The sequence below is a fragment of the Pavona decussata genome, unplaced genomic scaffold (genome assembly GCF_977016875.1).
Source record: "Pavona decussata unplaced genomic scaffold, jaPavDecu1.1 SCAFFOLD_67, whole genome shotgun sequence".
Lineage (NCBI taxonomy): Eukaryota > Metazoa > Cnidaria > Anthozoa > Scleractinia > Agariciidae > Pavona > Pavona decussata.
In genome coordinates this window covers 3700001-3722533 of record NW_028145486.1, presented here as the reverse complement: position 1 = coordinate 3722533, position 22533 = coordinate 3700001, and the positions used below count along the sequence as shown (strand labels likewise).

At 39.7% G+C, this 22533-nt stretch overlaps 1 protein-coding gene across 3 annotated transcripts; it reads right to left on the bottom strand.

Moving 5' to 3' along the window:
- Nucleotides 1-335: 335 nt before the first annotated feature.
- On the bottom strand, nt 336-20675 carry LOC146478148 (protein mono-ADP-ribosyltransferase PARP14-like). 3 transcript variants are annotated; one of them, XM_085112811.1, is made up of 13 exons: nt 20464-20675; nt 18084-18250; nt 17417-17690; nt 14545-14711; nt 13900-14170; nt 13300-13575; nt 11828-12067; nt 11286-11525; nt 8291-10680; nt 7513-7737; nt 4788-6417; nt 3781-4107; nt 336-3246 (listed from the first exon to the last, which is right to left on the bottom strand). In XM_085112811.1, the coding sequence occupies exons 1-13, from the start codon at nt 20621-20623 to the stop codon at nt 2960-2962; spliced, it is 6654 nt and encodes a 2217-aa protein (XP_084968937.1). In that variant the 5' UTR covers nt 20624-20675; the 3' UTR covers nt 336-2959. The 3 variants fall into 3 exon arrangements, with proteins under 3 accessions (XP_084968937.1, XP_084968939.1, XP_084968938.1); XM_085112813.1 differs by lacking the exons at nt 14545-14711; nt 17417-17690; XM_085112812.1 differs by lacking the exons at nt 17417-17690; nt 18084-18250; nt 20464-20675 and adding an exon at nt 16534-17402.
- Between the last annotated feature and the right edge of the window lie 1858 nt (nt 20676-22533).

The following is a 22533-nucleotide window of genomic DNA, read 5'->3' as shown; positions in this document are numbered from 1 at the left end:
ATAAATCCTTGGGCTTTCCTTTTTAGATATTGAGAAAAATTAAGGGACTACAGACAACACTCGCCTTGCGGACACCTCGCTATTACGGAAACCCCGTTAATACGGACAGCAGCTAAATCCTCGGCAAAAATAGAGTACAGACGTCTGACTGAAATAAATTCCCGTTATAACGGACTCTCTCAATTAAGGACCGACTAACTCACGGCCCTGAGGGTGTCCGCAATAAAGGGAGTTGACTGTATTGCGTTTTACTTTGCATAGATTTGGATATTCCGAGATCTCAAACCGTCTTCGGCAAAAACTGAACATGGAAGATCACAACCACAAACAAGGAATACATATATGCAACTATTTTAATGAAGTAAAACAAGCTTAATACATATACAACATGGGTAAAGATAACGAACACCCTCACTACACACCCCGTTTTTATCTAAACCAATCAATAAAACATAAAATACAAATGAAGTAAATGTTGTCCTGCGCACTTGCACTTAGCCAATTTAGTATAGAAACCACTGAAACAAAATCGTATCCATTTCTGTTACGTTTGTTATTGTGGTCTCTACAACGAGTCACACGAAACGATACCAAATGGTTATTGAATGAACATGCCAAACCAGATTCAGATATATACCACCAGCTGCTTCTTCGTCCCATCTTCAAGGGGCCAAGAGTATTTCTGTAAATCGTCTCGCCTAGATGATCTTCCCGTTAGTCCTTTAGGACTACAGGCTGTATTTACTTCCCGTTCGGAATCATTCCGATGATATTCGACTATCATATGAAGATTGTAAAATCAAATATTCTATGGCATAATCTTTGCTAAATTGGCTATAGCGAACACTGATAATCATATTGTACATAATATTAGCTATGATTTTTTCTATTCACCCCGGCCGTTTGAATTACGTATGTCATCATTACTGTGACTGATCAATTGCTATGGTTTAATAGTTAAATAAAAGCGAGGAAGTCGAAATCTCCCAATTGAGAAAGTCTATGCATGAACGAAATTTTTCCTCAGTGGGCGTATTTGACAAAAAGCTTAGGCAGCCTTTGGCACTTCAAACCCGGCAAAGCTAAGCTAAAAGAATAAACAAGAAAAGTGAAAAAAAGGAGAAAAGTCCTTCACAAAAGCTAACATAATAGTCAGTTTCCTAGAGTACGAGAGGTTGAATGTTGCCATCAAAGTACCAATAAGGTAACTGTTTTAGTGGAAAATTGATCAGTGGGCTAGAAATTCCGATAAGCTGGGAAGTATAAGCTAAGACCATAAAACATTTTTTTTTTCTTTCCTTGAGTTAGACAGCTTGATTGATTACATGGTCCTCTATTCCATCACTTTCAGAAATTCTGCTATTTGAAGTTTAAGATTAAGCCGTTAAAGATTAAGTTTCAATTGCTCTTTCAGAATGGTCGTGTTTGTATCGTTTAAGAATCTAATCACTCCCATCAGTCTATTCATTCTCATTCCGGAAGAAACAAAACAAACAAAAACAAAACCACCCTTAGACTGAAATTATAACACGTGCTACTTCAAACACGGTAATCAAGTAAAAGCTTTAAAGGATCGAGAAGGGCAGGAGAATGGGGCTCCGATTTGAGAAGTGAGTCAATAAATGTCTTAATAGAGCTTAATTCCTTAAATTCAACTTTTTTTGTTGAAGTCATGCACGCACTAAAGGCGCTGTTACAGTAGGAAATTTTTCTTGCAACTTGTCTCGCAATTTCTTTGCGCCGTTGCGACACAAGTTGCCCGAATCGTTGCCTAGTGTAACATGCCCTGCAATGAACATGTCTCGCAACGTTTTTGTTGCAGTCACCGTTACACAAAGTAGAACCGACTTCTACTTCTCGCAACGATTGCAGCAACAAAAATTGCGAGACATATTCATTTCAGAGCATGTTACACTTGGTAACGATTCGTGCAACTTGTGTCGCAACAAAATTGCGAGACAAGTTGCAAGAAAAATTGCCTAGTGTAACAGCGCCTTAACTGTTTTTTCTTAACACGATCACTGCATACATTGCTACAAACAGGTTTGTTACAGAGGTTTTTTGTCGTTTTGGCTGGTGACGCGAATTTTTTTACAAACATTACCATCATTAATATCATTTTGTAAAATCGACACGATGAATCGATGCATTTTTGCAGCTACATCGACACGATGCAGTAAAATCTAATTGAAAGTCCGACATGCTAACCACTACATCACCGCGTCCCCATGTCAATAAAAATAATACATAAGTCAACTACAGCAGTGCCCACCTCTCTGGGAATTACTGGGGCATTTTTCTCGTTGCCCGCCCCTGGCGTTGGACATCAGTCTAAAACGGGGCATTTCATGGCCCCATTTATATAGACTTACAGAGTTTTGCGTCTCTAAGGGGGACATATAATATTAATACTCTCTGTAACAAGACTTCACTGTACTTTCCTTTCGTCAGAATCAACTTTCGGAAGAATATAGACTAGTGTAGACACAACGAAACGAGCTTGCGTTTGCGGCATTTGACGATCTACCTCCCATGCCCCCACCGTGGGACATTTGCTGGTTTGTTTATATAAAAAGGCTAATTTCTGAGGCGCCGTCAGAGGAATGAGCACTGCTGCATTAATGTATCAAAATTAATACTGGTGATTGGACTTCAAAACCTAAAAAGACCCAACCCAATTAAGTTATCTAAGTTTTAACTGTATTTTCAGTAATTGAAAAAGCAATTTCAAGGTCCGATAAAGGCGATCATCGCTTTTAAAGTTTGATGAGGCTGGACAAAATTTGACAAGACCAAGGTTTCGCAAGCATAAGGTAAACACAAATACCAAGCAAAATGTCAAACACAGGGATCAAAATAAAAATGTTACTCCTTGCATTGTGTTTGCACTTGCCTTTTCGAATGAGTTTGTATGAACAGTTTTTCTGTGTGTCCTGTAGGCCTAATATATCAAATCACTTCACTGGAAAGTTATTAAATACTCCGGATAACATTGCCAGTCGTAAAAGACGACGACGATTGCAGGATTGGATACATCATTTACAACAGTGTCGTAAGTGTCCGTTAGATTGTCGCTGCTTTTTGGTGGCGGTGTAAGAATGCCTTGTTTTCCCGCGGCATACTCACCAACGAGGACCCTAGCCAGGTACATATGCCTGTGTCCACTGTCGTCGGGTGGTGAATATGTAGACTGTGCTGAATAGGAGGCTTGCATGGCAAAGTACACACCGTTTCCGTAACAAGCGGCTTGACATATACAAAAATAAATGAAGCTTAATTAGAGGTTGACGTTCCAACAAAGCTTTGATAGGATAAGCTAGGCATATGGACTCTTGATAGTCCTCTATGGGTTAAAAGCGAACACATTCACTAAGGCCTTGACGTTTCAGTTGCTCGAGGTTCATCGGCTATGTCCTACTCTGTCGCGTCGCGTGTTCGCAAAGCTCGACTGCCTAGAAAAAGTCTCCTAAAAGTCTATGAGCAACAGGACTAGGTGAGAATTCTGCTGTGGAGCTGATAAGCAACGCCGGCAGAAATTGGCATAACATTGGCGGCAATGAGCCTACACTTGTACAGATGGGTGATTAAATCGCGTGTTCAGGAAATGTGTTATTGCTCTAGAGAAAAAGGGGTATTTTCGTGGGGACTTTGTACTTTCTGGAAATCAACAATCAATAAAGCACATCACCATTGCGCCTTAAAGAAAACAAAACTAAAGGAAATAAACATACTCAAAGCAGGAATACGCACGCAAGACCACACAGGCCAAAATATACTTACCATTTTCTCCACAAAAACTTCGGTTAAAACCCTTATGGTTTATTAACTCGCACTTGGGGCCTTTTGTTCCATGAAACAGCAACTTTTCGTTGCTTCCTTGTGCTCTCTCTTTGTCCATCTTCTGTTTTTTGATTGCGTATATCCCATAAAGTGTGGGATTTTGGACTCGCTCTATCTTGATAATTCTTTGGGTGCAAGATTGATAAAACTGGTCACGGACTTTCTTATATTCCTGAGCATCCTTCCGAGGATCTAGTTGGAAGAGGTGTACAGTTTCTTCTCGCCCATTAGAATCAGTTGGTTGCGGAACCCAGTAACTTGGAATCTCTACGTATGTGAACAACAAAAACACGCCAGCTTATATACACAATACGGACACGCCAGAGTTGTCCTATGCCTCCTAAAGTTCCAAAACTTCTTCGGGAGAGCTCAGCTTAGGGTTAGGTTGTAACGCATGTTTTCGCTTGAAAGGTTGTCAAAAATTTACGGTGGCTCTGACTCCCAGTCATAATTAAAAAGTAAAAAAAGGAGGTCAACAAGCTCAAATTACCCCATTTTGTAACAGGTCCTATTGTTGCTATGGCAACCCATTGTTCCTTTCCCTCCACCCCTTTCCTCTTCTTCCTTTTCTTTTTCAGCTTTCTCCTTTGTCTTCTTCTTTTTTTGATACCCTTTTCTTTCGTGTTATTGTTACTCAGCCTTTGCCGTTCAGTTAAAGTATATATTAAGGTTATTCTTAGTAACTTAGCATGGAAAGGCAACGTTGTGTTTAAGCCAAATTTTTTTCTTTGGGCTTTCCTGCCATACTTTAACAAATTCCTGTAAATTAATATTGTATCACAATAAGGTGGCGAATAAATAAAAAAAATTAGTAAAAAGGTGACCATGATTTGTTTAGCAATGATTAGGCATTTTTGATACCATTTTTGTAGTACCAACGGATAAAAAGTGGTAGTGAAGGACACTATTGTGAGCCATCTGAAATTAAAGGTTTCTCGATTACGTACCCTTACGAAGGTCGATTCTTCGAACTTTGGTGGTGTACCCTTCTTGGTCTTCTACAGTCATGGCATCAAAGCGTATCCTGTATTCTTCTCCATCGCACGTGATGCTGACGTATGATTTTTTTTGCTGGTAAGCAAGTTCAATTTTTGCATTGGCGTCGCTCTCGTAATCTTCAAACTTCCCTTTTCTTATATACTTCCACTGCACATCCTTTGACAGTACTTCAGCATGATTGCGTTCGTGTTCGTTCTCTTTTACTTCGTGGAGAATCTCGTGAATCTCCCCAACCACTTGGAGAATATCTTCAGATTGCCCATCCAACACAATGCGCTCTACTTGTTTTTCAACCGTTACCTCTACACTGTAACGAAGCTCAAGAGTGTGGATTCTGTGCATGTGTTCTTGGGTTAAACGTTTGATCGCTTCATGTTCTATAACCTTCTGCTTGCAGTTTTCCTTCATCAACTCACTGACTGCTTTTAAAGCTCCTTGAAGATCCTTTTTACAACCAGCATACAACAAGAGATCTATCTTCCGACTGTCAGTTTCCTGAGTATTTGCCGATGTATTGGCACTCACATCGCTTCTTCCAAACCCGAGGACTGCACTGGCCACTGTCTTGAAACCTCTGAAACTGATGTATACAATATACAATATATAACATGCAATAAACAACATACAATATACAATATACGGTACATTGGCTTTTCGCCATCCCGATTCTTGGGAGGACTTCGCACCAGAGGCTTCCTCCATGGCCAAGCGAATATCGTTGATCATGCTTTCCTGGAAAATGGTCATCTTCACGAGTTTTAACGACTTTGGTGTTTCTTTACTCAGTTCAAGAATAGCGGAAAGCATTGCGTGTGCACAGGTCTTTGCAGGTACCCCAAGGATGCCAGTACCAACAGCTGGAAAGGAAATAGATGATATTCGTTTTCGTTCAGCTTCTTGGAGGCACTGCGTCAGACAGCTGCTCATGTCTGCAGGGAATCGATCACTCGGGACGATATGGAAGAGATACCTTGCTGTTAGATTCCCCGCTGATGTAATAACAACGGAACCTGGAGTCTGAGGAGCATTTTCGGAGCACTCTTTTGCGATAGAACCACCTCCTGACCGTAGTATGGCACTTCCCGCTCCACTAGTAGAGAGATCTAACTGACTGTTTGAGACGACTGCAATTGCATCAGTGGTTTCTTTCGTGATGTCACCAGGCTGCACTTGAAAACACAAGGACCCCACAGTTGTTTCTAAATTATTTGGTTTTCTTTCTGTTATTGTAGAGAATGTCCCAGGGGTTTTTGACGATGCACCATTTCTACCGCCTCTTCGCTGATGTGAATCGGTACTCTCTCTAGTGAAACTTGGGGCACTGCTGTTTCTTGCCAGCTCCACAGCTTGGAAGGACTGTATAGTTTGAGTATCTTTATCGTGCAGCACAAATCGGACATCTCTCACTGACGTCGTGGGGTTCTTCTGGCTGAAAGACATTACTTCATCGAAGTAGATGTCAGCTACTTGGTCTCGGGGAAATTGCAGGGTTCCCGTTCCAATTGAAGCGAAAGCAATGGACCCCATATTTTTGTTGTCTCCCTCCTGTAGACACTTTTTGAGGATCTCTCTGAGAACCTGAAAGCGTTTTAAAATAGGTCGATAAATTTTTTTAACATTCAGGTAAAAAAATTGCTGGAAAACAACTCGGAGGGTAAGTTGTTCCAAAGAACCGTACCACTATAGATAAAGCTGCTTTTTCGGAAAATTTATGCGAGGAAATGGAACTGTAAATTTGTTCACGGATTCAAATTATAAATAAAAGTATTCAGTTATGTCACTTGGTTGATAAATAGCGTGCTTGGGTACTCACGTATAAGACCATGTAAATATTTTTAGGCCATTATCACTTTTTTGCATTTGTCATTGAGCACTTAATTTTCTCCGCTCAAGGCTAAACTAGAAATCTTCAACATTTGTGCCACAACTGAAAGAAGTTAGAATTAAAGCAGCGCATTTTGTAGCTACTGTAATTTACTTGAAAGAATTATATTGCCGTTGCTCCAAAACACGTCAACACTATAACAATTAAAGTGTGGCTGCACTAAGGCATTATAGATACGCTGCAACGTTTCGAGGGCTCTGATAATAAGAGACAATTTCCTTGGCGGATACGTCATCAATATGAGTGTTCCGAGATATGTTCTATAGTAGCCTAAGGATTAAGCAGTGGCTACGCAATTCGTAGGAATACAGTGAGTGACCCAATTAGCATGAATTCTGTTTAAGTAGCATTCAGCGTAAGTCTATTTGAGATTTCATTGGCCAATTATTGACTAAGTCGAGGTCCCGATTCAAAGTTTCATCAATAGGAGTTATCTCCTAGTAGCTATCTTGTCTAAACCTGTCCCCATTGGTTTTCATAATTTAGGCAAGAGAGATCCTGCTCAATTGTATCAGTAGGCTGAGTCTCAAATCTGTTGTTTGTGCACTTCAACCGACTAAATTTAACTTTTCTGGCCACTCCTTAGCTTTCACCGTTAGAAATGGTCTGAAATAGTGGACTTTGTCAGAAGTGCCCAATGGTTGCTAAGGCTTACTTGTTGTATTAACGAAACGATCTGCTGGGTTTCACTGTAGATAAACTGTTCCTTTTTTCTCAGAAATTACAATATATAAAAACGTGCTGCCGAGAAATATCAACAATATATAATAAGAAAATAAACGTAATACCTGCTTTCCTCTACCCCCATTCCACTGAGAACAAACTGCAAATGTGACAGCCTGGCAATCGAGTCTTCCTGTTTGGCTAACTACGGCGATATCACCCTCAGCAATTGGGGCTATTTTGGTACACTGCTGTTGCAAGTTTTGACCAGCGGCTTCACTGAGAGCTCGTGCACACGGATTTCTGTTCAAATCGAGGTCCGGTGCTGCTGTTCCGACTAACATATCTGCCTAGAATGACAAAACAAACGAAGATAATAGGAACCAACTTCTTATTTTAATTTTCTAAATTAGATTTGATGGACATCTTGGGTTTAAACGAGGGGTAAGTTAAATATTCAGTTTGATATTTTTTCCTACTTTGGGTAAAACCGTTATCTGGATGCCCCAAGAAGGATGTTTGCTGAAACTAAACAGGTAACGATCATTCAGTATTTTGTCTTCCCCAACCTCTGCAGTCGCGTTCTTTTTTGTTCATAGAAAGTCTATTGAGTAACGCATAAACGAAATATCGTTATGAGACTTGGATAGATGAGATATGTCCAGAAATGCACGTTTATCAGATGCATGAACTGTGTGACAGACATCACAGAGTGTCCCCTACCCTAAATTCTGACTAAAATACAAATAATTCTGTCAAACATGAAGTCATATGAAAATGACAAATAGGTCTGTATTTATATAAAGTACCCAAAATCAAGGTTAGGTGCATTTCTAGACATAAAGTGGATAGATTGTCGCACACGAGTGGGCATATGAATGGTTTTTTAATTTGTTGTAATACCTTTTCTTTGGCGAGGTCGTTAACTTTTACGGTGATGCGAATGCCTTGTGGGGATTGACCTGGACTTTCTCTCGGCCTAGGTGTCGGTATATGTTGAGTACTGTTGGCGGGAACCCAAGAACTTGCAACTTCATGCTTTTCGTTGTCAATAAACGTGGGCTTGGATGAAAATCGTTTCCTCGGTCTAGGTGTCGGTTTAGATTGAGTACTGTTAGCGGGAACCCAAGAACTTGCAACGTCAAGCTTTTCGTTGTCAATAAACGTGTGCTTGGATGTAAATCGTTTCCTCATTTCTTCTACAAATGCAGTGACTGTTGGATCGTCATTGTTAACAAGATGAATCTCCAACAGACTACACGCAGGGTTTAACGTGCAGAAATCAACGACGGCATCTAATATGATTTTTGCACAAAGATCACGGGGAAAGCCATACACACCAGAACTGACGGCTGGAATGGCGATCGATCTCAAGCTTTTAGCTTCCATGAGACAATTTGTGATGGCACAATGCAGTACACGTTCTTTCTTTTCTTTCTTCTTGGGGCTATCTAAGCGATTCCACTGAGGCCCAACGGTGTGGGTGACTTTGTCACAAGGTAATCCTCCTGCTGTGGTGACCACTGTGTTACCCTCGCGGAGTATACCCTTGTCTCTGATAAAGTCGTCGCATTCATTCTGAATCTCTTGACCACCAGCTTTTACAATAGCAGCGGCAAGACCCCCGACATGGTTCAACTGGCTGTTAGCTGCATTCACTATGGCCTCCGCCTTGTGTTTCGTTAGATCACCTTTCAAAACAGAAATGTTTTTCCCCTCTATCGTAAGGTAACTGCACAGGAACTTTGAAGATGAATTTTCAAGATCGTTTATTCCTGGATCAACCTTAATGAATGTTCCTTGCTGTTCATTTCTCTCCTTTAAAAGGATAACACAGTGATTTCGATCCTCAATAGCCCGCAGAGATTCAGGACCTTTTCCTTGTAGAATGAATTTCTTTATACCTGGTTTCTCTATTGGAACAGAATCTTTCTGGACAGCACGTAATAGTTCCTTTAACTTTGGAAGGCATTTTTTCAGGCCTTCAGCAGTGCCGCTGACTTTAATTCCGTCACAGGTAGCGGTGGGTCTCATATCTAGACAGCAATCAGCAAGATCATTCTTGAGTCTTTCTAGTTTTGATCCCCATTTTTCGAAAATGAAGCGGGTGGTCCCTTGATCCATAGGAAGGCTTTCATATAGAATGGTATTTTCGTCGAGGAATTGTTCAATACGACCAAAACATTCCTTTACGTCTTCCGCGATACCGCTCACCCAAAGGGTACTGGAGGGTAAGTCTGCAATAATTCCAATCTTGAGGGTGGAGGTAAGTTTTAATTGGTAATCTTTCCATATACTGCTTTCAAGCACTAGCGCATTTTCGGGTGTCAACGGGAGACTGAGCTCCTGAGTGGCATTCTGCAACACCCTTTCTGCATCTGCTACATTTTTTGAACCGACGCCGACTACTTGTATCTCCTTAGAACTTCTGGCTTCAAAGAATGCAAGAATCTCCCGTTCTTTTAGTAGGTCCTGTGTGAATTTGGAGACTGGGGGTTTCTTCAATACATTTATCACGTTCGTAGGAAGTTCAAGGGTCTGTTCTATTATCTTTGAGATGAACTGATAGACTTCAAGTCTGACCTCCTGAAGAACACTTGTTGGTCCCTTTAGACGCAATCTGTTGCTGTTCAGGTCGACCCAAATTGTAAGGTGTTGGTGCTTCTTTTGGAGTTTTTCGCAAATGCCGGAGATTTTCAACAATGTCAGACGTCCCCTCGTGATGTCTCTTTCCTCTACCTCCACTATTGACTTCATGAGCTCTGTGTCTCTTTCAGCAGCCTTGACCAACTCGTTGAACTTGAGCTGTTCTTCCTCTACATTACTCGTCTTGCCAATAATCTCGACACACCTTAAACGTGCAATGAACGACACTAGATAATCAGTTGTTCCTGGGATTGAGGTCAGCTCACGTTCCTCCCGCCAACGTCGTGTTATTTCGTCAAACAGCTCAGCAGGGATTTTGATTTGAACTTTCTTGAAACTGTTTAAGAAGCATTCCAAACCCTCTACCCTTTGTTGCCACAGTTGAAGAGAATCATTCTTCTTTTCTGTTGGAAATATAATGAGGACTGAGCCTTGGGACTCTTCTGAAACTTCAGCTTGTAATTTTTGCTTCTCATACTCTGCCTGCAGACCACGTTCGTGGTTCACTTTAATGTATTCAAAGACTTCAGCGTCGTATCTTATCTCCGTTTTGTTTGCCTTTGCAGATTCCAGAAAAGGGTAATGTGGCTTGACTTCCAGATTTTGTCGATCCAGAACATGTCTCTTTTTGATGACATTCTGAACACCTGCATTATAAAATACATGTTACTCAGGTTAGATAGAAGTTGGAAGAAAAAGGAAAGAGAGAGAGAGAGAGAGAGAGAGAGAGAGTGAGAGCAAAAAAAGTTTTTCTTGGCAATGCTAAATAAGATGGACAATGACAATTAAAGTGAAACTCTAACGTATATCACCAGACTTCCGACATCGATCAATGGGTCATAGGAACAAAGATGCTCTTTAAACCATACAAATCACAATTATCATACCAATTCCTCTCTTTACTAGTATGTAATTGACCCAGATAATCGAACATTTTTTATTACAGATTAACTCACAGCTGTAGTTTATATTGGTTGCATACCTTACTTTTTTTTATCATCAAGGCCCTTGATGTTAAAAAAGGGGAACGATTTGCCCTTATTTAAGAAATGAACATACAGCTGCGATCAATTATATGCTAGTAATGACACCGTTTTTATTTCTACTTTATAACTTGAGTTCAAATTGTTTGACATTTGAAGAAATAAGAAATATTGAGTTCTTTCGGGGCCAAAAAGCAAAACAGCAACGGTAACACGTAAATTTATTCAAGACTTCATCATTATTATCAGCATCTCAAAATTTTACTCACTTGAGGGATCCTCAAAACAAACCAAGGCTTGGCCTTTATCTTTTCTTTCTACACAACTGACAGGGCTCCCTCCACTCTTTCTGTGATTTTCAAAATAGAGTTTTATTGTGTCGTCCGTCGTCTCGTTGTTTAATCCCTGGACCTGAATACAAGAGCAAATGGGTACTCGCTCCAGTTGAAGATGTTTACCTTCAAGACCTTTTCGATCTTTGGCAACTTTGTCGAATAGAACCTCAAAATCTGAATAAAAAAAATGATAATGACATGCTACTTTAGATATCCGAAGACTATAATGAAAAAATTAAAGAAAGCCCTTTTAATTCAGTTGAGTGGCGATTCTGAAACACCTTGCATCGCAAAACTGCTAAATGGAGCAACTGGAATAGAGCTCAAAACCAGTCTAAATCAAGACTCATCTCCGCATAAGCAACAATACGTCCCTGTTCTGTGAAGGCCAATGGGAGTTTATATGTAGCATAAACGCCGAGTCTTTGAAGTTCTTTTGTATGCCTTTTTTTTTGTTCTCCTTTAATGCTGCTTACCTGGTTCAGTGTCAAAAAATACCAGTGCGTTGTTGTTGCAGCCTTTATACACCTCAGTGACCTCTACCGAAGTACATTGTTCCAAATAGTACCTCATACAGTCTTCAGAGGTCGTCTCGTTGAGTCCCTGAACATGGACCTTTACTGGATCGAGTGGAACTTTTTTCTTGAGAGGTTGCCTGGTCACTGTAAGGTTTTTCTTGTCAATGACATGAGAACCCTCAAGAAGCCGTTTTAAATCTGAAAGAAAATATACGAGTCTTTTAATGTATAAATGTCCTGGATATGAACCTTTATTGTTGTGTACAAAAATAGAGACAGCTAAATATAAACAAATCAAAACAACGACACTATCAACAACAATATTTATAGTATGCAGGATGTTTGTCTCATAAACCTCTTCCATAATGGCGGCGAAACGTAACCTTCAATGACCTTCGATCGCGATCAACTCGCACATGCGCAGCTCATGATACTTCCCCTTTAAAACGGCCTTAGCTCCCGCGAGTCTCCTGTAGCTCAGTGGTAGAGCATCTGGACTAGTAATCGGAAGGTCTTAGTTGCGACTCGTGATAGGAGCACTCGGATTTTTTTTTCGAGCATTTTCCCCTTTCATTTACTGATTAATACATCATTATCAATATTTAAAAATATTTTCAAAAGTTAAATATCAGGTAACTTCTTTCCACAGGAAGAAAAGACATAATCGTGGTAAGGGAAGGGCAAACAAATTTGAAACTCATAATTCACTGAGGGGTTCCCAGTTCCCAATCTTATAAGAAGTTTTAGAAGATATCAAATAGTATACCGCTAAAGGTATAACGTGAAGGAAATGTAATTTAGAAAAATAATTTTAAAGATTATGATGTAGGTCGTAAGAAGGGTTATTTATTTCTCGCTTAAGTCTTTCATTTTGCCCAGTGCTTACTTTTTTCGTGCTTTCATCGGCAAAAGAGAACTCGTTTTATGAGTTTTTTTAAAAAAAAAATGAGTTGATAAAGTAAGATCACGTTGGGATTCAATCTTTTTTCTTCACAACCTTTAACTTGGTTGCTGAGAGTCACTACGAGTGTGGTGGAACCTGCAACTAAGAGTATCTTCTAATTTCAGGGTCTGCATGGGGTTAATTGGTAGCTAAGAATTGGCGGTTTTGACACCTAAGAATACTTAAGAAGTCTGTTAGCTAAACTTTGCCTGAGTATAGTGTGAATTTTTCTTGCAAACAATTTGCCAATAACGTTAACTGTGTCAGTTTATGCTGTGAGAAGTAAGTTGCAAACGAAGATGGCTCCGAGCTCCTCACTAGTTTTTTCAAGAAGTGGCGATGTAGTCAGAAGATGGCAAGCAGTGTTTGTTTGGTCTTGAAAGAAATCGGAATTTTGCTCATGCAGGACGTAAATTGACCAAATTTTATCTACTATTTAGAGCAGTAAAAGACGGTTAAAAGTAAAAGTAAAAGACGGTTTTCTCACCTTTCACACCAGCAAACGTTATAAGGGCATTTCCTTCATCAGTATAAACCAACTCGAGGACCTCGCCTCCCCCAGATCTTCTTTCATTCTTAAAATAATTCCACAAGGCATCCTTTGAGGGTAAAGTACCGCTGACAATTATGACGATGCTTTCTTCCTCGTCAGAAGTGTTCCCCGCTGCGTCCGGGAACTCATCTTCTTCCACCTCAAGTAATGATACTTCAAGATGTAAGGAACCCACATTGTGGGGTGAGTTGTCCACTGTTCTCGACGCATCTGAAATGAAGCAAAATTCCCTCAAGTAATTCTGACACAAACTGACATTACCTAAGGTAAACAGATTATCATTATCGCAGCCAAACCAGTGAAAGCTATCGAGGAAATAGTTCCATTGCGAGGGCTATTTATTATGCTACACAACTAAAGTATTATAGCTGTTGAGTCTATGTAGGAAATCCTAAAGTGTCATCATTAAAACGAAAGCTAGTAAACAGCAATGTACGCTGCTGTGGTGCTGTTTATATTCCAGTTAATTCTCTCCGAGTGAAAATCGATTTATTCGATTCTTCAGCTCTTAATAGTCAACGAGGATAAATTTACCATCAGATGATGTAAAAGTAATGAAGCATTCTTGACGTTCACGGTCCACATCGATGCTTGAGACAGGGCCTCCTTTAGACCGCCTTGTGTTCTCGAAGTAATTTCTCAAGACATCCTCTGAAGTGTCCGCCAACAAACCCGTGACCTTGACTGTGCACTGCTGTGGTGGTGCAGATTCACTTTTAGCTGTTGCTTTTTTATTTAATAGTGATCTAATTGTGCCGTCAAAGCCTTTCCTAATGTTGCTACTTGATAAGCGGTTCCCCAAAGACTGCAAGTAAGAGGAAAATAATTTTGTTTAAATACGACCAAACTTGCTGGAAGATGAAGTGAGCAAATAGGCAAAAGTTGGTTCCAGGAAAGACACCATACACTGTTCGAAGGATATTAAACTTTTTTTCACTTTTTTGCTTTGGGTAATTAACTTGCTTTATTTCTTGGTCTTTTATATATGAAATAAGATGAGAATACAAAATTGAATACAGAACGGAAGGGGCCTTGCTATCCAACGTTTTAAAGTCCTCTGTGACGATTTCCACGCTGTAAACCACCCCTCCACCCCCCACCCCACCTTTCCACGAAACTCTGGATCTACCGCTGGAATATAAGGTTTGCCGGTTTTCATATGCAAGACGTTGCACCTACACTCTTACAATCCTGCTTATTTCTTCCCGACGGATAGTCCAATTCCTGTAATTTATCGTCTTCTTCACCTTCTGGATTTGAGGACTTAGCTGCTTCCGCCAAAAGAGATACGGTAAGGGTGCGTTTTTTAAGGCGATGCTTTCGGTTTCTAGCAACCCTTGCAGCGGCTGCAGAGGAAAGAAAGGGAATTTTAAAAATGGTTACTTCACAACGTATGGTATATTATTTGCAGTCAAATGATTAAGGCAAAACAAGTTATGGGCAAAAATCCAACTAACACCATGAGGCCAGGATCGTAGTTCTTGATTAGACAAAAAAGAATTATGCGTGTTATTATCAGAGTTTATGCCTGGCTGTTTGAGTTGGAGGTATTGAACTTATGAGACAAGAAAAGTTTCTATCACTTCAAAGTCTATTGCTAAGATAAGAAAAAAAAAAAGGAAAAAATCTGTAAAATATTCTAACAAAATTTGAAAAAGGTGTCCAGGGCGTTTGCTCAAGGACGGTAAAGTATCTCTCTCCTCTGCAGAGCCTTCTTTGATGGTCGAGGAATCTAACAAGCCTGGGGAGAGGGAAATTAAACGAGTAGAGCGCCTTTTCCCCCATCGTCCCACGCGCGTCCCCGATTTTTTATTTCCCTTTTTTCCTTCCTCTCCTCTCCTTTTTTCTACGTTTCTCCACAAATGGAGCCTCTGATCTGATTCAACAGCTTTGCAAAGGGCACCGTTTAATCTTTCCTTATTAAGATTAGTTAACAGCTACTGCGCACGCCCCATTCTTGATCGTAAAATTTTGTCGCGAATAAACAAATGGATATTTTCTTTTATACGAGCATCGCGAAAAGTATCGCCCATACTCTTAGTGAGTAAACAGGTTTTTTTGAAATATTCCTTAGGAGAATACGTTTTCACCTGAAACGTCATTTAAGTTGCTTGATATTCAGTTGTGAACGTAATATCTTGACCTCAAAGATTAACACCCCCCGGCGACGTTCAATGATTCAGAACCGGTTGATGTTATGCATCTTTTAATTTTGACCAAAGGTGGGCATTATTCGAGAGGGATAATCGTTTAAGTTGAGACAAAAAAATGACAAAGTCACCCTCGTGTGCTCACGTTCTCCTCAAAACCTTCAGGAATTTGGTCATTTCACATTGTTTTTGGCGAGCACGGCGAAGAATTTATGTACCGAAATTTGTAACGCACGTATAGGACCTTTGTATTTCTCGTTAAATCCTATTAAATTGTTTTAGTTGCCGTCACCGTAGCAGCTTCTTAAATTCCATGGTATTGGAAAAAAAACGGTACTCCAGCCTGAAGTATTCCGAAGACAGCTTAACTTTTGTTTTCTTTAGTTTGTTTGCTTGCTTCTTTTAAGCTTCGCGGTGCACTTCCGCTAGTGAGGAAGTTTGCTTTCGCTTTCATGTTGTGGAGAATTGTTAGATTTATTTCCCAACTGCTATCTTAGATACCTCGATTAATCTTAATAATTTTTTACTTTCGCCTTAAATTTCAAGGATTTCGGATAAACCACCTACTAATGACTGAATCAGGAAGAGCATCTCGCCAAAGTTTTAGAAGCTATCGTAAAACTATATATAGTAAATATACAAATCGGCCACCAAGATTCAAACCATGTGGCACGATACGTCAAAACAATTTTGTCAGCCGACCAAATCTCGCCATTGCCTAGATTTCTCTAGTTTTTACACGGCAAAGACTTTTCTTTTTATTACCCTCTGAACTCGGAAAGAAAGACGTGCTAATTTTAATGTTGGAATATGGCGAGTTTGCGACCCATCATGGTCTAATTAAACGTTGTCGCCATCGGTCCTTACTAGCCAATGGGACGGTTTTGTTGAAGTGCAGGCAAAATGAAGATTTCCTCCTTCGAATTTCAAAAATACTTTGAAAATTGTGTCCCAGTAAAAGGTAGTTAATCGAAAATATTGGCCGGTAAGTTTCGTTTCCAATCACACTACTTCGTACCATCCACATCTTTGAAAGTAATAACTGCTTGATTTCCATCGATTTGGATATCTTTGACGTCGCCACCTCCAGAATCTCTAGCCGATTGAAAGTATATTGTGAGTCCCGTTTCGGTTGTACTCGATGGTAATCCAGTGACTAAAATCGCTACACTTTCCATTCCTTTTACGAACGGGATCAAGGATATCCCGAAAAAAATGTTTCTTTGAGTTCACTTTAATTAATTAATCCCTTGCAGAAAGCCAGAAATGCAAAATGTTCCAAGAACAATGGCTTCCTTATAGGGAGTTTCTATTTCTGTAACGACGGCTTGGTGCACTTTCAGCCGCTTGAAATTTACGAGAAATGTTGTCATTGTATTGTTGGAGTTTCCTAGAAATCACGGCTTTGAGGAACTGTGAATATGCTTTATTTTTCTTCCCCTTGAAACAAATGTTTCATTTTAATTCAGTCGAACGTTTTTCAATTTCTTATCAGTTTAAGCCTACATGAAAGTCATCTAACAGTGTATGAGGTAATTGATCGAGGATTCCCGGAATCTTAATCAATTTCCGGAATCTTTTTCAATTTCATACAGGAGTGTCCATACAAATGAATTATTCACTACGTGGATACCGTACACTTACTTGTATACTGTAAGTAACACCCCTTACTTGTGTACGTTCTTACTTGTTACCCATGAAGGTCGATATTTAGCCAGATTGCCAACTATTATTTTCAGTCACTTGCAATAGGCACCGATTTGCCAAGTGACAAAACCTGTGGATGTTTACGCACTTGACAAATCGATGCCGCTTAAATCCCAGTTAATTCTCTCCTCGCAAGAATCAATGTATTCGATTCTTACATTGGAACTCTTAAAAGTCAACGGGGATAAATTTACCATCAGATGATTCAAAAGTAACGAAGCATTCTTGACGTTCACGGTCCACATCAATGCTTGAGACAGGGCCTCCTTTAGACAGCCTTTTGCTCTCGAAGTAATTTCTCAAGACATCCTCTGAAGTGTCCGCCAAAAAACCTGTGACCTTGACTGTGCACTGCTGTGGAAGCGCAGATTCACCTTTAGCTGTTGCTTTTTTATTTGATAGTGATCTCATTGTGCCGTCAATGCCCTTTTTATTAATTTTGCTACTTGATAAGCGGTTCCCAAAAGACTGCAAGTAAGAAAAAATAGTTTTGTTTAAATACCACCAAAGTTGTTGGAAAATAAGGTGAGCAAATAAGCAAAAATCGGTTCCAAGAAAGACACTATATACTGTTCTAAAGATATTAAACTTAGTTTCGCTGTATTTTTTGCTTTGGATAATTTACTTATGATCACTTGGTTTATTTCTTGCTCTGTTAAGAATGGAATAAGATGAGAATACAAACAGTGGAATACAGAACGGGAAGGGGCCCTGCTACCCAACTTTTTAAAGTCCTTTGTTACGATTTCACTCCACGCTAGCCACCAGCCCCCACCCCCCACCCCAGCTTTCCATGAAGTTCTGGATCCACTGGCAGAATATAAGGTTTGTCGGTTTTCATATGCAAGACATTACACCTACACTCTTAAACTCCTGCTCATTTTTTCCCGACGGATTGTCCACTTCCGGTAATTTATCGTCTTCTTCATCTTCTTCATTTGAGGACTCAGCTGCTTCCGCCAAAAGAGATACGGTAAGGGGGCGATTTTTAAGGTAATGCTTTCGCTGTCCAATAACCCTTACGGCAGCTGCCGAAAAAAAGAGAGAATTTTAAAAATGGTTATTTCAGAACGTATGGAATATTATTTGCAGTCAAATGATTAAGGCAAAACAAGTTACGGGTAAAAATCCAACTAACACCGTGAGGCCAGGAACGTAGTTATCTATCAGAGAAAAGAGAATTGTACGTGTTATTGTCAGAGTTTATGCCTGGATGTTTGAGTTAGAAAAAAATCTGTAAAATATTCTGACAAAATTTGAAAAAGGCGTCCAGGGCGTTTGCTCAAGGACGGTAAAGTATGGAAATAAACGGTGAACCTGAAATTAGATCAAAAGCAACTGTGGCCGCGTTTTGAATTAAAATAGGGGTGAGATATAGGATAAATGTTTTTAAATGAGGTGGAGAAGGTAAAGTGATCACTGGTTTGCCATTATTCGTTGATTTTCCAACATGAATTAACTTTCAGCCTGCTGAACTAAACTTTCCAGGGAAGTGCGAACTCGCCAAATAAATGCCATTCAACAGCTTTGCAAAGGGCACCGCTCACTCTTTCCTTATTAAGGACGGTGCCTACTAATACCGAAGTATTTTTGTTTGGTTTATAACTATGCGGGAAAAGCAGATGTTAGCAAGGGCTATTGGAATCTAAAAAGAAAATTGGGGGTAACCATGCATTTTTCAGAGATAACTAAGCAATAATATCTCTAAAAAGCGCCAAAATATAAAGCAATGTATGGGATTTTTTCCTAAATTGACGCTTAATTATTTCTGAAAAATGCATGGTTACCCCCAATTTTCTTATGGGATACCAAAAGCATTTGCTAAGTTCTGCTTTCTCCTTATAGTTTTAAACCGCGCAAAAATATTCCTGTATTAGTAGGCACCACCCATAGGAAACTCGAGTATCTCGAGATGCGCAGAACGTATGCGCAGTAACAATAGTAGGCACCGTCCTTAAGATTAGTCAACTGCTACTGCGCACGCCCCATTCTTGATCGTAAAATTTGTCGCGAATGAACAAATGGATATTTTCTTTTATACGAGCATGGCGAAATGTATCGCCGAACTTTGGCCTTTCTATCATACTCTTTGTGAGTAAAGAGGTTTAGGAGAATAACTGAAGTTATCGCCTGAAACGTCAATTTTAAAAGTTGCTTAATACTCAGTTGTAAACGTAATATCATGACCTAAAAGATTAACACCCCCAGAGACGTTCAATTGATTCAGAACAGGTTGATGTTGTGCATCTTTTAATTTTAACCAAAGGTGGGCGATTATTCGAGAGGGATAATCGTTTAAGTTGAGACAGAAAATGACAAAGTCACCCTCGTGTGCTCACGTTCTCCTCAAAACCTTCAGGAATTTGGTCATTTCAGGTGTTTTTTTTTTTGGCGATCACGGCGAAGAATTTATGTACCAAAATTTGTAACGCACGTATAGGACCTTTGTATTTCTCGTTAAATCCTATAAAAATTATTTTAGGACGCTCTCGTTGCCGTCGCCGTAGCAGCTTCTTAAATTTCATGGTATTAGAACAAAAAAAACGGTTCTCCAGCCTGAAGTATTCCGAAGAGAGCTTAACTGTTATTCTTTACTTTGTTTGCTTGCTTCTCTTCAGCTTCGTGGTGCACTTCCGCTAGTGAGGAAGTTTGCTTTCGCTTTCATGTTGTGGAGAATTGTTAGATTTATTTCCCAACTGCTATCTTAGATAACTCGATTAATCTCGCTAATTTTTACTTTCGCCTTAAATTTCAAGGATTTTGGATAAAAACAGCTACTAATGACTGAATTAGGAAGAGCATCTCGCCAAAGTTTTAGAAGCTATCGTAAAAATATACAAATCGGCCACCAAGATTCAAACCATGTGGCACAGATACGTCAATGCAATTTTGCCAGCCTTAATACTTACGCATGGCGACCAAATCTCGCCATCGCATAGATTTCTCTCATTTTAAACGGGAAACACTTTTCTTTTTATTACCCTCCGAACTTGGAGAGAAAGATTTGTTAAATGTTATGTTGGAATATATGGCGAGTTTGCTATCCATTACGGTCTAGTCAAACGTTGTCGGTCCTTACTAGCAAATGGGACGGTTTATTTCGTTGGCCAAAGTGCAGGCAAAATGAAGATTTCCTCCTTCGGATTTGGAAGTATTTTGAAAACTGTGTCCCAGTAAAACGTAGTTAATTGAAAATATAGCATGGCCGGTAAGTTTCGTTTTCAATCACACTACTTCGTACCTTTCACATTTTCGAAAGTAATAACTGCTTGGTTTCCATCGATTTGGATATCTCTGACGTCGCCACCTCCCGAATCTCTAGCCGATTGAAAGTATATTGTAAGTTCCGTTTCGGTTGTACCCTCTGGTAATCCAGTGACTAAAATCCGTGAACTTTCCATTCCTTTTTGAAACGGGATCAAGGATATCCAGAACGCCGGAATGTTTATTTGAGTTCACCTAATCAGATTAATCCTTGCAGAAAGTCAGAAATGCAAATTGTTCCTAGAGCAATAGCTTATACCCTTATAGGGAGTCTCCATTTTTGTAACGACGGCTTTTTATTGGCTGATTAGACCTTTACATTATCGTCTATTTGCTAATCTGTTGTGTATTTTTAGCGGTTTCGACATTTCCGAGGGCCTCTTCATATGATCCCGGTTACCGGGATGGCTTGGTAAGCGGGATGAATTTTGCAGTCCGTTCATATGGGAAATTTCGTCCCGGTTACCGAGATGAAAAGTGGTGACGCGGTCAATCGAGCGTGACATTTACCGAACAAGCCCGGCAAGAATTTTTCATTTTTATCGGTTCTACAAACCTCAAAAGTATTATATCTTTATCTCTACTACGAAAAGGAATTATTTTGAACTAGAACATCTCAGAAATGAGCCGTAATAATCAAATATATCCGTTCTAAGACGCGAATGTTTGGTTATAGACTTCATCCCGGTGACCGGGATACCGTGTTCATATGAGAAAATTTTCGTCCCGGACTCCCGAGATATCGGTCGCTGAAACCGAGATCTCGGTAACCGGGCTGGCCCGCCTTCTCATATGAACACATCGAATTTTTTACAAAAGAAATAGGAATAGGGCGAGATCTCGGTAAGCGGGCTAGCCCGGTCAACCGAGATCATATGAAGAGGCCCCGAGAAATGTTGTTATTGTTTTGCTTGAATTTCCTAGAAATCACGGCTCTGGGAAACTGTGAATTTGCTCTATTTTTGTTCCCCTTCTGTGAAACAAATGTTTTATTTTAATTTAGTCAAAGGTTTTCAATTTCGTATCAGTTTTCGCCTGCATAAAAGTCATCTTACAGTTTTTGACGTAATTGATCGAGGAATCCCGGAAACTTACGTTAGTTAAATTCATGCTATCAATTTCATAAAGAAGTGTCCATAGCAATGTGATATTCACCACTTGGATACCGTACAATTACTTGTGTTACTACCCATGAAGGTCGATATCTAGGCAAATTGCCAACTATGGTTTTAAGTCAACAGAGTCAATTGAAATAGGCATCGATTTGTCACGTGAGTAAACATCCACAGGTACGAATAAAGAGCCACAGGTATCGTCACTTAGCAATTCGATGCCGGCCTGCCTGGTAAAGCTATTCGAAGGTACGCCACATTTGGACAAATGTCTGTCTTAAGAAAGCGATTTCTTTCCAAAAAAACAGCAATGAAGGGCTCTTCTAATCGGGTTTCCGCAATTCTAAAGCGGTCAGTGTAAAATGCAGACTGCAGACTGCAGACTGCAGACTGGGGGTAAAATGCAGACTAGGGGTAAAATGCAGACTGAACACTGCAGACCAGGGGTAAAATGCAGACTAAATTAAATTAAATTTTGTTTGGTTGGGCAGGCTGTATCCCGGAAAGTATTCATTCATTTTAAACCGTGAGAACTGTTTTCATTTTCTACGATTTTTTCGCAAGCGCTAAATTCCTTTCTCGTTATCTGTGCAACAGAAATCTTTTCATATTTGAATTCTACATTTACTCAGCTTTCTATAGAGACAAAAATTAGCTCGATAGGATATCTATTTACCGAGATACGAATTTTTGAGTTTTCTGTACTCGGTTTGTTTACAACGTAATTAATACACGGCGGACGGCAGTAAAATGCATCCAAATATCCGCGCACTTTAAAATTCACCGATATATTTCGAAAGCACATCGTCTAATGCATTTTTTTTTTCAAAACTAAAACATTTAATTATCTTGTTGAGCGGTTTTTCTCTTTATTTCGAAAAATAAAAAAAAGTGCGCGGAGGTGAAGGTGATAAATGCTTGGTTTCCATCGATTT